A 17,253-nucleotide genomic window follows, 5' to 3' on the forward strand; every position below is an offset into this window, starting at 1 on the left:
CAAAATCAGTCAAAATTATCACAAGCTTGAATTACAAAGCCAGGCAGTAAAACATAGAACTAAGTTTAAATCACCGGTAGATGATTACAAAATAAATCACATGGGAAAAATAATTCTTGAAATACAAGGTATGTAATATCAAAAAGTATACGATCAAAAGAAATATTCTGGTTCTAAAAGGCCATTTTACACAAACAACAACAAAAAAGAACTCCCCACATTATCAAAATTGGTTTATGAAAAAATAGAAAACTTCAATCAACCACAAGAAAAAACTGAAAAACTGTCAGGAGAGAAAACAAAAAGGAGAACTTTGGGAGCGGGGAGGGAGTCCACCAAACTTCACAAAACAAATTATTCCTGTGCTCTTTTCGAGTGTTCCAGAAGAGAAAATTAGAGGCAATGCCTCCTGACTCATGTTTTACAGAACTTCAATACCTGGAAACCAAAGCCAAATTAAATAAAAAATTTGCATACTAAATCCAGAAGTCTTGAAAGATTGATATCATTATTAAGGAAAACCAGTAGCTTTTTAAATAATTTCATTGCACCATGCCTAGGAAAATCAAGGGACAGAATATTATGTCAGAGTAAACTTGCCCAAACCCACAGCTGGATTTTATCCCCAAAATCTTTACAGTGAATCATTTAAAGCCATTCTTTTTAGCGCAATATTTGTTTCTTCTGAACATAACTAAGTCATTACTTCTAATGAGTGTAATAACAGTGTCGAAGATTTATTGAGCTCTTACTATAAAGAAATATATAGAATAGAGCAGATTCAGTTTCAAAGAAGTTAGAATTCAGGAAAAAATAAAAATTACAAATATTAAACAATTATACTTAAAATATAAAATCTTTTTGAATGAAGTTCAATTCAGTACTTGGAAGTTCTATTCTGTACTCCTGAATTTGAGCTTATCTTAGAGTATATGCTAAGTACACATGGTACATATAAATGGTTGTCAGATAGAGAATAGGTGACTCTATTTGAATTTTGAATAAAAAACCAATAATCTTTTGATCTAAGCATGTCCAAAATTGTGCATGCAAATAAAAACATTTATTTTTTATTTGTGATATATTAAAAATAGACATATTCATTGTTTATCTGGAACTCAAAATTAACTGGGCATCCTGTATTTTACTTGTTAAAATTTCAACCCTACTATGTGTGATAATCTCCATTTTCAGTGCCTGTTTCATTATTGTTTTATTCTCATTAATATAAATATGTCTAAAACATGAAAATTTTTTGCATTTTATAGATATGCCTGGTCCCTCTTAATGGCTATTATTTTTTCAAATTTGTTATTAGAAGTAATGCTGAAATAAACTATCTTGTTACTCATGTATTTGGACAAATGTTCCCCACACCCAATAGCTGGATTTTTTTTTTCTTTCTTTCCCCAGTTTTATCACAATATGACTGACATAGAAACATTAGTTGTCTTTTGACTTTGCTTGTGGTATATGTGATGAGAAATTTTGTTTAAACTCTATGGGGTCAGGTTTATCAATTATTTCCTTTATGGCTTCTGGGTTTGTTTTATGCTTTAGAAAGAACTTCCCCACTTCAAACTTATATATTAAAAATGATTCATCCACATTTTCTGCTAGTACTTTAATGGTTTCAGTTTCACAGTTAAGTCTCTGATTGGAGATTTATTTTGGATTTAAGATAGAGATCCAGCTCTGTTTTTCTTTCAACTGGTTAAATCAGCTGTTTCAACACCATTTACAGAATAATAATTTTTGACCCATTCATCTGAAATGTCACCTTTATCATATAAGAACTTTTCATACGTGCTTGTGTTTATTTCTGCACTTTCTGTTCCATCTTATTGACCTGAATGTCTATGCCTGCACCAGTGCCACCCAGTTTTAATCACTGTAACTTCATAACATATTTTCACATCTGGTGGGGGGTGGGGTGGGGCCCCTCTCATTTTTCTTCTTTTTTAGAAAATTTCTGCCCATTCTCACATGTATTTTCTTTCAGGTGAATTATAGCATCATTTTGTTCAGGTAAAAAAAGAATCCAGAATAATTTACTGATATTGATAGGGATTATATTACATTTATAGGTTAATTTACAGAAAACTGTTGTCTGTGATACTGAGTCTTCCTGTTCCTGAACAAGGTACAGATTTCTATTTATTCAAATTTTTTTATGTTACTTAGTAGAATTTTTCAGTTTTCTTTATATATTACATATATTATATATTACATATCATATATTACATAAAACTATGTATGATTATTGAATAATAAGTCAGTTACTCAGATCACCAGATTTCAGTATTGACATCATAGAAAAATAGTATTTGGGAAGACAGTATACCATGACATTAAAAAAAATTTTTGTTAACAATAACACGATTTGAATGTAATCAGAGCAAAGGTGGCTTCAGTTGAAACATAAAAATCATTTTCTTTTAAGAATTCAAATTATGTTTTCTACTTGATTTTATAATATTCTATAACATTTAAAATATATTTTATTCCTCTAATAATTCCCAGGTTGTTTATTTCATATAAATTATTTTAACATATGAGAAAAATTGTACTGTTTGCTAATGGCTACTCAAAAAAAGTTAATTACATTTTTCCATAGGACCTTCTTTCATAATTCAGTTTCATTAATCATGACAGAAGCAATAAAAAACAATCAAGATGTACTATCTGATGACTCTAATTAAATAAGTGTTGAATTCTCAACCAATAACATGCAGCTCTCTGATATAACTTAGAGAGAGGTAGCAGAATTTCCTTACAGTTTTTCTAAATCATATGAAATGACGTTCTCTCTTCTAAAATGTAGTTTACTGTACATTCTTTCTCCTTTCTTGGCCAAAATCAACTTGTCATTGTCCTATGCCACTTTATCATTAGAAAATTCAAGTAACAATATTTCCCGGAGTGAATTCTTATCTCTAGAAGTTTCTCTGCATGATATAGCAGTCACTTCTCTTTGCTTTACAAGATAACTGGCAAGGCCTCCTCTTCTTGCTTGTGAACTTTACGATTTTCTTTTCTGCTCTTCAGTCATTGTATTTTAAGAGACAACATAAGAAGTAAAACAGACATGATAATCTAAACCCTCATTGTAAACATTTCAAGTATTTAAAGGTCACTGTGTAAGAAATACGATATTTATGAATTCATATGTACATACTCAAAACTTTTTATACTTGTATATAAATATGTCAATAAGAAATATCTTAATAAGAAAGCCCCAAATAAACCCCCACAAGTGTCTTTTCCTTTAGTAATAATTCTTTTTAGATATTTTCTTTCATTTACACTCATAGGATCTTCATCTCCATTTAATTTCCTCCTTTGCAGAAGTGTAAATAAATAAATAGTTGTAAAATAAAACCTGGTTGGTCTAAGCCCACACCAATTTGAATGCCTGAAATAATCAGGTCGTTCCTCAGTTCTCCTTTTCTGTAAAAGTTTTCAGAGCCCAGGAGGAGCAGGGAACAAGCAGAGGACAAGAGTTCCTGTTCTACGGCATTTAAACTGGAAAAACTAAGTAATCTCGTCCAACTACTCTTTATGGAGTCAAAAAACTGAGACACAATCTCAAAAGATATTCATGTAGTTTCTGGAGAAGTAGAAAGAGCCTGCAGCTTCTGACGTCTGGTGCCTCTTTTCAGACACTGGGCTGTTCTTCCTGCTGCAGGAGATTACTCATCAGTCTCTGAGTTTAAGACTGAGGTTTCCAAACAGGCCTCAGTCAGATGGAAGCAAAAGGACAGGGGCGGACATGATGCATTCCATTCTTATGTTTTTTTAACTCTATCTTAATTTCACGATAACTGACATTACAACCAAATGCGTTTTCTTTATTTCTTAAATTTATGAAATTTTACTCCACCAACTGCTGACACTTGCAAGGGCTTCTTACCTTGTCTATTAAATGCATCACGGCGCTGAGCTGTTCATCCGTGTTCTCTGTGGCCACTTTCATGCTGATGCTGTGGAGCACTCTGTTGAGAATGTCCCCATCCAGGGGCTGCTGTAGCTGATCTGCAAGTCCCCAAACAGCCTGCGAGTCCGCGTCAGAGACGAGAGTGATGTTAGCAGTCCCATACGCTTTATCAATTCTGGCACCACCTTTTGGGTCAGAAAGCACAATCTGGAAGCGTTTAGGAAATGGATTTAAAGACCCTGTGTCTGGTGTTAGGATGACATCCAATACGGTGTTTCTCTGGCCAGGTTCAAAGACCAACGTGCCTTCAGTTCTCACAAAATCCTTCCCAGAAATAGCTGGAGATATGAGAGTCCGCCCAACTGTTTCAGCACTCCTCAACTCCTAGAAATTAAGCAACACACTTAAGTGAAGCTGTAACACTTCTGATTTTGTCCTAAACTCATTCTTATTTCTTAAACAAATTCTATTTCCCTTAAACAAACTGATGGGACATAACAGTATTACTACTAAAACATGGGTTTCATACTTCTTCTAACCTCCTAAGATAAATTAAAGAGATAAACACATTATACAGTGATAGGGTTAGGAAAGACAAATGTCTTAGAATAGATCAAGAAAGAGAATTAGAAAAGAAACATTGCAGAATTTCTCCAATTGCGAATGCACTGAAAACTGTGCTTTAAATAACAGATGCTGCAAAATATAAGTATGGAGGAAAAAAGAGAATGTTTACATTGCATTTTCACATAGACGTTTTAGGGAGATGGAGTTTGGAGGAGTAAAGAGAAGGCAGAGGGGAGAAAGGAGAAAGCAGAAGAAGTTGGTCTTTTGTTTACACTTAGATATGAAAATACCCTGAGGGATAAGGTCCTGGGCATAGATATCTCTGAGTTTCTCCAAGTTAACGGTTATTAAACTTTTCTGTAAAGTATGAAAACATAGTTAAGGAGGAACCAAAGTAACGTGTATGTATTTACCTCGGAGCCAACAAATATTAAACTCCTGGTGCCTGCCAGGTGCCATACTGTGGATGCAAATGTGAACAACAGAATACTTGTACCCATGGGACCTATTGTAGCAGAAGATATAGACAGTATACACGTCACAGAATTAACAAATAATTTTCCATGAAGATGAATTCTATGAACAAAAATAAGACTAGGTAGAGAATGCAGGGTGATGGTAAGGGTACTATTTTAGATAAGGTTGGTCATGGAAGCTCTTGATGTGATACTTGAGCAGAGACCTCAGGGACATAAGGGAACAGGCCACATAAGGATCTGGGAAGAACTATTCTAGGCAGAGGGAACAGTGATTACAAAGACCCTGAGGTGGGAACCATCTTGGAATGTCAGAGGAAAAACCAGAAGGCCAGCGTGATAGGAAGAAGGATGAAAATACACGAAGTTGACATCAAAGAAGTGGACGAGGCTCAGATCACATAGGTCCATTATACAAAGTGTGGCAGGAAGACACTGGAGGATTCCAACAGGAGAGTGACACATTTTATTTCATATTTTTCATGAGTATTCTGGCTCTCGTGTACAGTTAGGCTACATCAGGGGATGAGCGTGGAGGCAGAGAAAAGAGATAGGAGTTTTTTGCATTAGTTCATGCAAAAGCAACGGTAGCTTGGAGAAGTTCTCAGACTGAGAATATATTTTGAATGTAGAGTCAGTAGGACTTTCTGGTTATTTCAATGTTGGGTGTAGAGGAAGAGAAGAATTGAGAATAATGCCTAGCTGTTTGCCTGGATAAATGGTGGAAAATTGGGGGAAATACTGTTAGGGGAGAAATCAAGTTATTTATTACACATATTAAGCCGGGGATGCCTTTCAGACATTCAAATGAGGATGTCAAGTAGGAGCAATCAAATATATGAGTCTGGATCAGGGGTGGTAAAGAGGCTAGTGATAAAAATTGAGGAGTTCTCATTTGACAGACGATAAGTGAAGAAACAGGTCTGGATGGTCTAGCCTAGAGAGCGAGTCTTGGTAGACCTCAATATTTATTGATCAGGAAGACCAACATAGGTAACAGGAAGGAGCTGCCAGTGAGGTCAGGGTTAAGAGTAGGAAAGTGTGGTGTTCCAGAAGCCCAAAAGAGAAGAGCAAGCATTCAGAAGGAGGAAGTGACCAACTGTGTCAAAGAATGAAAATCAATGAAGAGAAAGGCTTTCAAGAGCACTTGCAGCACAATGGTAGAAATGGTTTCCTTCCTTGCTGAAGGACACAACTCAGAAGTCTTCTCGCTTTGGAATAGATAAATTAAAGTACCCATTAGAATACTACATAACGATGAAAGTGCAAAAATTAGACATACACACATCAATGGGAGTATTTCTCAAAAACATATTGTTGATCACACCATAAAACAATACAATTGGAAGAATCTCATTTGCATCATTTCCAAAACAGGTAAACCTAAATAGCATGAGAAGAGTGGCAAAACTATAAATCAAAGCAAGGGAAAATTCAACATGAAAGTCAGGATAGACGTTATCTACAAGACAGGGAGAGTCAAGGAAAAAAGCAGAACGGCATCCGAGAAGAGTTCGTGGCGGCTAGTTCTAAGATCCTGGTAAAGGTAGATTTCTCAGGTAGGTGGTGGTGATTTCATCACTGTAAACTGCATCCATACACTCTGTCCACTGTTTTCCGGTAGGATTTATTTTACAATTCTAACATTTAAAGGAAAAAGAACAATGAAAATGTTCTTGTGTTTACAAAACATACAATAAGCACAAATAAGAAGCACTATGCAATTTAAAAGTAACAACGAAAATCAATATAGAAATAGCCTTTGAATAGAAGAGGCAACGTGAAAATAAAAAGGAAAGCCATGTTCCTTCTTGAACTGTGTGCTGTGGGCTAGAACACACATACAAATGAAAGTGCTTGGAATTGGTTTTCAAATTTGGCTCAGCTATTGGCCTATTTAATTTAAAGATAACTGGAACAAGTGACACTTTTATTACCTCAAATCTTTATATCCTTTAACTTTATATCACAAATATACAGATCTAAGGGAATTTATGCTAAGACTACAGTATTCATGTACGTGAGAACACAGGCGCACCAAAGGGTATGTATGCTACAGCTACTGTTTTAACTATATTATTCAAATCTATTTAAAGTAAAATGAAAATCAATATCATTGTAACAGAATAGCAACTTGGTCCATAATTATTTTCTCACCCTTGCCAGCTGCTGGAAAAATAGAATTATATGTCTTTGTCTTCTAGTAATATGCCTAACATTCAGAGAGAGAAAATGCAGGGGCAATGAAGGAATGGGAAAATAAAATCATACGAGAGAGGTGAAATTTTAATTTCTAATTTTTTAAATTAAACTTTTTATTTTGAGATAATTGTAGATTCACGTGCAGTTATAAGAAATAATGAAGAGAGATCTCCTACACCTTTACACAATAACCCTCTTTGGTGACATCTTGCATAACTATAATATATCACAACCAGAATATTGACATTGATACAATACTATGCCACAGCCAGGATATTGACATTTACACAGTCACAATACAGAACATTTCCATCACCACATGGATCTTTTTTTTTTTAAGTGAAGAAGATTTGCCCTGAGCTAATATCTGTGCCAATCTTCCTCTATTTTGTATGTGGGTTGCCTCCTCAGCATGGCTGACAAGTAGTGTAGGTCCGCGCCTGGGATTCAAACCCATGAACTCCGGCCACCAAAGCAGAGTGCACCAAACTTAATCACTAAGCCATGGGGCAGGCCCCCATGTTGATTTTTTTTTTTTTTTTTGAGGAAGATTAGCCCTGTGCTAACATCCGCCACCAATCTTCCTCTTTTTGCTGAGGAAGATTGGCCCTGAGCTAACATCCATGCCCATCTTCCTCTATCCTATATGTGGGGTGCCTGCCACAGCATGGCTTGATAAGCAGTGCATAGGTCCATGCCTGGGATCTGAACCAGTGAACCCTGGGCAGCTGAAGCAGAGCATGTGAACCCAATTGCTATGCCACTGGGCTGGCCCCTCATGTTGATTTTTATAGTGTAATAAAAATGCTATGAGTTACATGCTAGTGATAGCATGTGTTTTGCAAGGAATCATTTATAAAGAATTAGAAAGAAGTGAGGCCAGCCTGGTGGTGCAACGGTTAAGTTCGCACGTTCCACTTCAGCAGCCTGGGGTTCGCCAGTTTGGATCCTGGGTGCAGACCTGTGCACCGCTTGTTGAGCCATGCTGTGGCAGGCATCCCACATAAAACAGAGGAAGATGGGCACGGATGTTAGCTCAGGGCCAGTCTTCCTCAGGAAAAAGAGGAGGATTGGCAGTAGATGTTAGCTCAAGGCTAATATTACTCAAAACAAACAAAAAAAAAAAAACCAAGAATTAGAATATAGTAAAGATATCGGCATTCAGATTTTTATTTTGGCAACTTCAATTCCCATCTCATCTGAGTGTATGAACTAGTTTAAAATGTGACTAAAATCACTTTGTCATCTGTTCTTCATCTCCAATCCCCCTTCTTTCACTCTACAAAGTAGTGAGCCTATGATGATATATATTTCAAGGCAGAAGAGGAGGAATAAAGCACATACTTTTTCTCATTTCTCTGCCTCTCCTAAATGCTCAAAAGAAAAAATACTAAAATCTCCCCACTATGACTCAAAATACTTCTTTTCATGTTCAAACCACTTCAAGGCTGTTTAGAATGGAGTTTATGTCTAGTGTCTCATATAATAATGAGTTTCGTCTTCTAGTTTGCCATGCTGTGGCCTCTGTCATAAAGACAAGCTTTTCTGCCTGAGAAGCTTCCTTGATAGCTGACCACCCACAGCTCTTGTCCGAACCTCGCAAACCAGAGTCACGTGACTGCTCCAGCAAACTGGCTGCAGGTATGTGCATTTTACGCACAGAATGTTCTCTGTGTTTGAACCACCCCACAGTGACACAGCCAAGCACATAGTAAACAGCATCTTGTAAAAAAAAACAAAACAAAACAAAAGAAAACCTTTGAAACCTTGAGGCCTATGGAGTTACCAGGTTTGGATTCTTGAAGCTGGGGAGATGGCAGCACCATCCAGAATGGTAGTTTTCAAATTGTAGGTTTTTTGGAGTTGTATGAGTGAAGGGGAAATGAAAGAGAGGACTGAGGTGGGCAAGCCCCAGTCCCCACAACTGTGCTTCAAGCAGAGTAGACACACACTTTTGTTTTAATATATTAGAGTTTTGCTGCTAAAACACAGTTTAAAACATAATGCTGGAAAGGTGCCTGGTGTTGTGTGGACCAACCCCAGATTTTGTCATTTAGTGTTACATAGCACTGCTCTTCTGAGTCCCTGGACACCCACCTGCTCCCTCTCTTTCATCCTATGTCACCTAATAGGATGGATGTGAAAAGTGGCAGTGAGACCTCATGGACTCATGGATTTAAAGAAACATAAAGATCAGTTCGTGTTTGAAGTGCTGGAGAAGGAGATTTTCAACTAGTTCAGATAGAAACCATAACGAAGACCCTTATTTTTTGTTTCTGGTCTTATACAGCTACATTCTAAAGAAATTTTAGCTCTCTAGAGATTTTATCGATTTATGTAAGACACTTTGCATTGTCTAATCAACCTTTGTCAAAAGAAAGAAAAAAAGAAAAGACTATCACTTTAAAACATGATCTAAGTGAAAAAACTGAATTGTTTCAAGGATAAAGCTTAATGTAATAAACATAACATGAAGTATGATGGTATCATCAGAAAATAATGTATCAATTATTGCCTGTTTCATAACACATGCTATAGTTAAAGAAGAACACCTCAATGTGTGTTAATATATATTCCATGCTCACCTGGGTACTGAAGTTAACAGTCATCATTAGTCCTGTCCCAGAATCTCTAGCCACCTGCAAACTGACTAAAGTGGCCTTCTTATGAGCCACTGGCAGCCGAGAACCCACAGAAAAATACACGAGGCTCTGAGGTTCATCACTCTGTAAGAATTTAACCTGTGCAAATCTGGCACTATCGTTTATTGCTGCTCCAGCAGTTACTTCATATAGTTCCACAAAAAAATGCATTTCAACTTGAGGTCTCTGACAATGAGAAAAAGGAAAAAAAAGGATGGTTACTAACATATTTCTATTCTTAGAGAATTCTGATATTAAGAAACAGTATTATTCATATACATAATTATAGAAATAAATATACATCTAGAGATACATTCTGTATAATTACAAAATTAAATTCTTCTGTTAGATTGCCATGGGATTTATTTTTTGGTCTTTCTTTAAGAAACATCTTTATTCTCTCTGGGTGAGCGTCTTACTAGAAAATCAATGTCAGGAGACAAGCTATGTGTACTTCAAGAAGCAAAAGGATAAATAAAATATATTCATACAATGAAATACTATTTAGGAGCTAAAAGGAATATATCACTATTTTTCAACACGGATAGATATGAAAACATAATAATGAGCGAAAAAGTGAAGTTGCATAATGATATGTATAGTATGATACAATAGAGTTAAAAATCACATAAAGCATATTACAAACAGTTGGTGACTATTTATTTATTTAAAGACTAAAAAAGAAAACAAACACCAAAGTTGGCTCAGGTGGAGGGAGCAGATTGAGGATAGGGCAGGGTGTGGAGTTGGAGAAGGACACTGGGGATAGGAGAAAAAAGGAGCTTCCACTTTGTAAGGTTTTATTTTTAAAGGGTTTTATATAACTATGACCTAATATTGATAAGTCAATTCCGTAATTTTATATATTTTTTCAAAATTTCCCAAAATTCAGTGGCAAATAAGTCTAAATTTAGTCTGCTGGTTATAGTTTGCTCATATTTCACCTGAGTTCTTTCTCAACAATCTCAAATAATTTATTTTCTAAAGCCTGGAGTCAACTTTATAATATACCGTCAATCACCTGTTTTTACTTATTCTCTCTTACACAATAATCTAAAAATCTTAGCAGTATTGTCAGCTTCCTGGCATAACTCAAAGAAGTTTAGCTGATGTATTTTTCAACTGCACATGTCATTGTCTAATTTGATACAATGCATCATTTTTATGTATCATTTGTTGTGTGATCATTTTAATAAGGAGCATTCTGTCAGGAAACAATACAACAAACTCTTCAGTATTACCCAAGAATAAGTGGTATCTTAGTCACAGAGTAAATAAACTTCATCTCCTTTTGTTGTCTGAAGAAGTGTGTTTAGCTTTCCTACGGCACACATCATTCTTTACTTTTGCTGATCAACTGTCAGTAAACATTAAAATATGGAGATCACTTACTCTTCTCACTTTTGAGAAACTCAATTTGGTAAATACAATAAACTAAAACACTAGGAAAGTGTGAGTAACTATACTGAAGAACTATTATTCCCTAATGGCCACGTGAGCTTGAATTCACAATAGCTTCTTTTTAACTGAGGGTTTCAGCATACTGCATTCCAACAGGGACTCTTGTCTTTGTTTTCCAGTAAAATATTTCTTCTCATTGTGATGATGATTAGAACATCACTTATCACCACTTAGAGTCAAAAGAATATGTTACGATCTGAGTAAGGAACCGTCTAAAATTAAACAATGTACAGATGGGTGCCAACACATAATTAGACTAGAGACAAAAGGAATCTTCCAGTCTTACAAAGAAATACTCTATTCAAACAATATGCCTGAAGTATATTGGGAAACCAAAACTGACAGATCATATCTGAACTTCTCTAGACTTAAATATGACTGGAGTCCTCACGAGAACCCATTTCATATGTAACTGCCAGCAAGTTCCTTTCCTAGTTAAGTCAGAAGCATTCCAGGAGGATCTTTTGCCTAACTAATGTAAAATGACTTTCTGGGCTCAGAGCCGCTCAGAAACAGACAAAGTAATAATGAAACAATATCTTACTTACTTAAATATTTTTTCAAAATATTTGCAACAAATATCTAAACAATCTGTTTAGTTTAAAAAGATTTTGTGGGTTAAGAGTGTGCTTCCTAAGTTAAGTATTTTCTTTACACATTTGGCTAATGAAGAACCATAAGACAAAACAGCAGAGAAAGGCGAAACAGACTGAAATTCAAAAGATGAGCTCTAATCTTGGCCCAGTCATTGACTAGGGAACGTTATTTAAATTCTTCATAACCTGAAAATGAAAGAGTTGAATAACTGTAGAGAGGAAAATTGGAGATATGATAGAGTAGAAAAACTTTAAGTTGAGGGTCAGGAGATTGGGTGGAGCTTAGGAGAAACCACCATGAATCAGTGGTGTAATTCTACTGATGAACGTGTTGTTTGCAGTATCTGCAACTCCCCTATCACTGGTGTTGATGTAGCTACTACTCAAGTCACTGAATTGCCACAGGCTCCATTCCCATCCATTCTGAATAACAGTAATACCAGCCATCTCTTATGAAGGGTCAACTCTTTGCCAAGAACTGTGCAAAGAACCTCTGATCATTATCTCATTTAATCTAATAGTCCTATAACTAATCCCATCAAACCTGAGAGGTTCAGGAAGGTGAAGCAACTTGTCCAATGTCACCCAGCTAATCAGTGGAAGAGCTAAGATTTGAACCCAGGTCTTCTATCATCAGAGGCCAAACTCTTAGCCACCCCCCAGAATAAGTTCAGTATCCTTGAAGCTTTTCCTTCGATAAAAAATGAAGAGATAGTTCTTAGGTCAAAAGTCAAGGAATAGTTGTGCTATTCTGCTGGGATATCCAAACAATTTCTCATAGCCCACCACAGAAGAACATGGCCCCAGAACCAGTCTCATTTATATCTTTAGGTATCAGTTTATCAGACATAAACGGAAGAATCTGAACAGGATGATCACTAACTTTCTTTCTAGTCATAAAATGTAAGATGTTAAAGTGTATATTAGACGCTCAGAGTAGTTTTTTAAAAAAATATATTTTTTCATTCTTCTCAGAATAGAATCTTCCTTCTTCCCTCATTTTTAATTTCCTCTTACTGAAACTGGAATGTATATTACTCTTACCTATACCTTGCCCTTTAACAGCTCCCCAGCTGACAGCAAAATGCCTTGAAAATTAGCTGCTTCTCAGGATGCAGAAGAAAACTCAACTCTATTATTGGAGCATAACATTAGAAAGAGAAATAAGAGGTGAGACCAAATTCTTTCTCCAGCCTGACTGAAATTACTCGGATATGGGCTCAGTGGCATTTCCCTAGTTAGGAAAAACGATATACACACAGTTAGCATCCTAGGTACTGTCTCCTACATTCTCTTACCACTTAATTATACTATCTTTAGTTTCCAGGAATTCTTTTCGTGTTCTCCTGCAAGGAGGGCAAGCTCGAAGGAGGCAGTCTCTTCTCCTACCCACATTCTGACTTTCCTTTTTTCCTTCCTTGCAGTGTGTCCAACACCACCCCTGCTTGGCTCTTCTCCTTTCTCTCTCCCTCCTGCAGGTAGGGACCCCTTCAAACAGACCCCTTCAAAGAACTTTATCTTTCAGGATCTTCACCTACTGTACCTGGCTGCTGCCACCAACAAGGTATTTCCACTCTGTGAAAATTGTTTTCATCTCTAAATACAAACAAGTCTTACTTGTCAAGAACCAAGTCAGCAAAAGATTGATAAAGACATTCATCCAAATAGCAATATAGAGATTGGACTGATCTTGATCTCAGAAGAATTTCTTACAATTATAAGGTTAACATCTATTATATGAAATAAATGTTTTAAGTCTAATGAGATCTGTCCAAGGTTCTAATTCACCAAAAATTCCATTTGAGATAAAATGCACAATAGAATTTTTAATAACCAACACTTATTTATAGAGGTTAGTGGGAGGGATGCAAAGATGAATAAAACCATGTTCAAGCAGCTGAGAGTCCAAGAGTCAAGATAAAATATGTATAATAAGTTGTGACCCCGAATATGAGTGACAACTTCTATAAGAAAGGTATAGATGAAGTCTTTGTAAATTTACAGAATTAAGAATTCTAACTGAAGATACCATGGGAGGCATCATGGAGGAAGCGGCATTTTGATGAGTCATTAAGGGACGGTTAGGAAATGGGGATTTGTGGGGGTCAAGGAAGACATAAAACTATTTGAACAAATTTATATTTAAAAAGATTTAAATGCTTTCAAGTAGAATTACATGATCAAATATTTCGAATATTGAAATTTCAATTCCTCCTTTTCAATGTGACAGGAAGTATTAGTATCTGTTGAAACTCCCACTCATGAAAAGTAAAATACAATAATATATGTTAAATTAGAAAAAATCAAGAGGAATTCAATATTTTACAAAACATATTTTCTACCTCTGTCACTACCTTGGTGGCTCACAGCAGTGGCACTTCTGCCTGCCATCAGCTCTCAGGCACATCTCCAGGACACAGATTTATATCTAAAATTCTTTTTTTTTTTTTTTGAGGAAGATTGGCCCTGAGCTAACATCTGTTGCTGACCTTCCTCTTTTTGCTGGAAGAAGATTGCTGCTGAGCTAACATCTGTGCCAATCTTCCTCTATTTTATGTGGGGTGTGGCTTGATGAGCAGTGCTAGGTTGGAGCCTGGGATCCAAACGTGTGAACCCTGGGCTGCCAAAGCACAGCATGTGAACTTAACCACTATGCCATCAGGCCAGCCCCTTAAACTCTTTCTGATCAAAGAAATCAAGTCCTTGGACAGAAGTTGATTGGATGTCTTAGATCAGGAAAACTCAGGATGGCTCTGGAGCACATGTTATTGGTAAAAGCAAATATGCTTCCAGGGCTTTTAAAAGCAATACGAAAAGACAAAAACCAGCTTAACAGGACTTTCAGTGGCCATAACATGAATATTTGAGTAGCAAAAAGAAAATAACTTGGGGCTGGCCCCGTGGCCGAGTGGTTAAGTTCGCGCGCTCCGCTGCAGGCGGCCCAGTGTTTCGTCGGTTCGAATCCTGGGCGCGGACATGGCACTGCTCGTCAGACCACGCTGAGGCAGCGTACCACATGCCACAACTAGAGGAACCCACAACGAAGAATACACAACTATGTACCGGGGGGGCTTTGGGGAGAAAAAGGAAAAAAAAAGAAAAAAAATCTTAAAAAAAAAACAAAAAAAAGAAAATAACTTAAGAAGAAACTAAAATTAACTGAATTTGCACCTATAATGGTATTTAAAGAAGAATAATTACTGTAGTGTATAAAAAAGTGGTTACAATGCAAAATAAGTGAGTATAATACTGTATACTTAATATTTTATTAATTTTAACGTAGAAGAGTGTTCTATCAAGACATTTGTGTCTTTTACTAAGTATGTGTTCACCTACTAAAGAATAATAAACATTCTTATCTCTGCATGCAAGTAGGAAGGGGTTAATAAATAAAAATTGTTAGACAATTACTCCTAGAAAAATTAAGAATTGTACCAAAAATAGGAATAATTATTAGTAACTGTGAAACACATACAAATGAAGATGAAAGCATGTCAGAAGTTGAAGAGTGCTGGTACCACACAGGAGTTGACAGATTATGCAGTTGTATGTTTGTTCCAATGTGACAGAACAGATGAGCCAAAGAGATGCCCTGAGAACACAGATTCGTTATCTCATCTCTCAGGAGACGAAGCCTCTAGACTGTCCTCCCAAATATAACTAGATATTAACAAGGCAGACAGACACTTCCAATACCTCTAACAGACCAGCTCCATGACCCATAATGATAGGGCAATTGCTAATGTAAAGTTGGCAGTGCAAAATCTAAAGAACAAAGCATTCTGGGGAAAACACATCATGTTGAAAAAATAAACCTGTAAGGCATGGACTTAGAAAACATATTGGTCTAACAAGTGAAGTCATACAATGGATCCCAACCAGATGACCGGCGATTCTCAGGTGAAACAGATTTGGACAAGAACCACGGTCCACGGTCCCAACCAAGAACAAAGAGGTGACAATCAAGGGCATGTAACCTTAGGGGATCCGAGGCAAGTGTTTCTTGTCTGTTGGAACTAGTAAAATTATTACAATTCCAGGAAGGTATGAACATATGCATTACTTTAACCTTAGAGAATATCACCATAAGTGTTACAGTGATCCTCAGAAAATGAAAAAACAATTAGAGAAAAAATGGAAAAAAGATTAAACCTGCAGGTTGTTATTTCATAACAGGTTTAAGTATACCTATTTATTTATTTATTTTTAAAGATTGGCACCTGAGCTAACATCTGTTGCCAATCGTTTTTTTTCTTTTTCTTCTCCCCAAAGCCCCCCAGTACATAGCTGTATATTCTAGTTGTAGGTCCTTCTGATTGTGCTGTGTGGGACATTGCCCCAGTGTGGCCTGATGAGAGGTGCCATGTCTGTGCCCAGAATCCAAACTGGCGAAACCCTCGGCCACCAAAGTGGAGCAGGTGAACCTAACCACTCAGCCACAGGGCTGGTCCCTACTTATGTTTTAAAACAATTGCATTTGTGCATGCTTTTTCTGCTGTTTAAAGTGTTTGACATATACTAAGAAATCATACTTTTGAACATTCTTGATACTTTCGAACATTCATAATATTGTGGCTACTTTTTGTATTAAATATTAGAATTTAATAAATGAAGCAATAGGTAAAGAACAAGTAAGTACTACTGAGTGCTTCACAGGCGTTAAAACATCACAGAATAGTCATTAAAAAAAACCACACACGATTACTAAATGACTAAAACTCTGTTAAGTCATCAGGGACCAATACCATTTGAATAATGTAGATTCCTTTGGAAAGAGTGGGACATGCCTGTTTCCTGGGTGCCAAGTGCAACATGAACTAATAGAAACTAATCCAAAGGCTCACCCCAGTATGGCCTCTGTGCCTCTTTGGTAGGTCAAAACTGAACTCTCTAACTATATATGAACAGAGAACGAGAGAACTGTCTGTTTAACGGATGAAATCTATGAATACAATATGATCAAATCTACGGATATGATAAAAGTGAAACACTAAACATGCAGAGTAATCAGAAATACTAATCCAGCTGAAAATGACTCAAGGGATCATTTACACGATGAGCGGCTGGGCCAGGAGGAATCTTGGAAATGACAAGAAAAAAAAATGGGAAAAACTGATGAGGTTTTTTTAAATTGAGATACAACTGACATATAACATTGTATTAGTTTTAGGTGTACAATTGATGAGCTTATTTTCAAAAATTCATAATGTGATAAATTCTGAGTCTGAGGTCCGTTGTACAACAAAGAGATTTAGACATTCTGGTGAGGTGAGACACAGGGAATCTCCACATGAACAAGGTGTAAGTTTCAATAAGGTGGCTTTAAAATGACTAATTCTAAAGAAATATAATTAGAAGTTGACAATACCGTG

General features: G+C 36.3%; 1 protein-coding gene across 1 annotated transcript in view; it reads right to left on the minus strand.

The window, feature by feature from the left end:
- ADGRV1 (adhesion G protein-coupled receptor V1) overlaps window positions 1-17,253 on the minus strand; it is a 510,967-nt gene that overhangs the window by 283,852 nt on the left and 209,862 nt on the right. Inside the window, exons 78-79 of the mRNA XM_070233305.1 lie at window positions 9,768-10,010; window positions 3,914-4,321 (exon numbers count right to left, since the gene is read on the minus strand). Coding sequence (XP_070089406.1) covers window positions 3,914-4,321; window positions 9,768-10,010 — 651 coding nt within the window. The remainder of the gene's footprint in view (window positions 1-3,913; window positions 4,322-9,767; window positions 10,011-17,253) is intronic.

The sequence above is a fragment of the Equus caballus genome, chromosome 14 (assembly GCF_041296265.1).
Source record: "Equus caballus isolate H_3958 breed thoroughbred chromosome 14, TB-T2T, whole genome shotgun sequence".
NCBI lineage: Eukaryota > Metazoa > Chordata > Mammalia > Perissodactyla > Equidae > Equus > Equus caballus.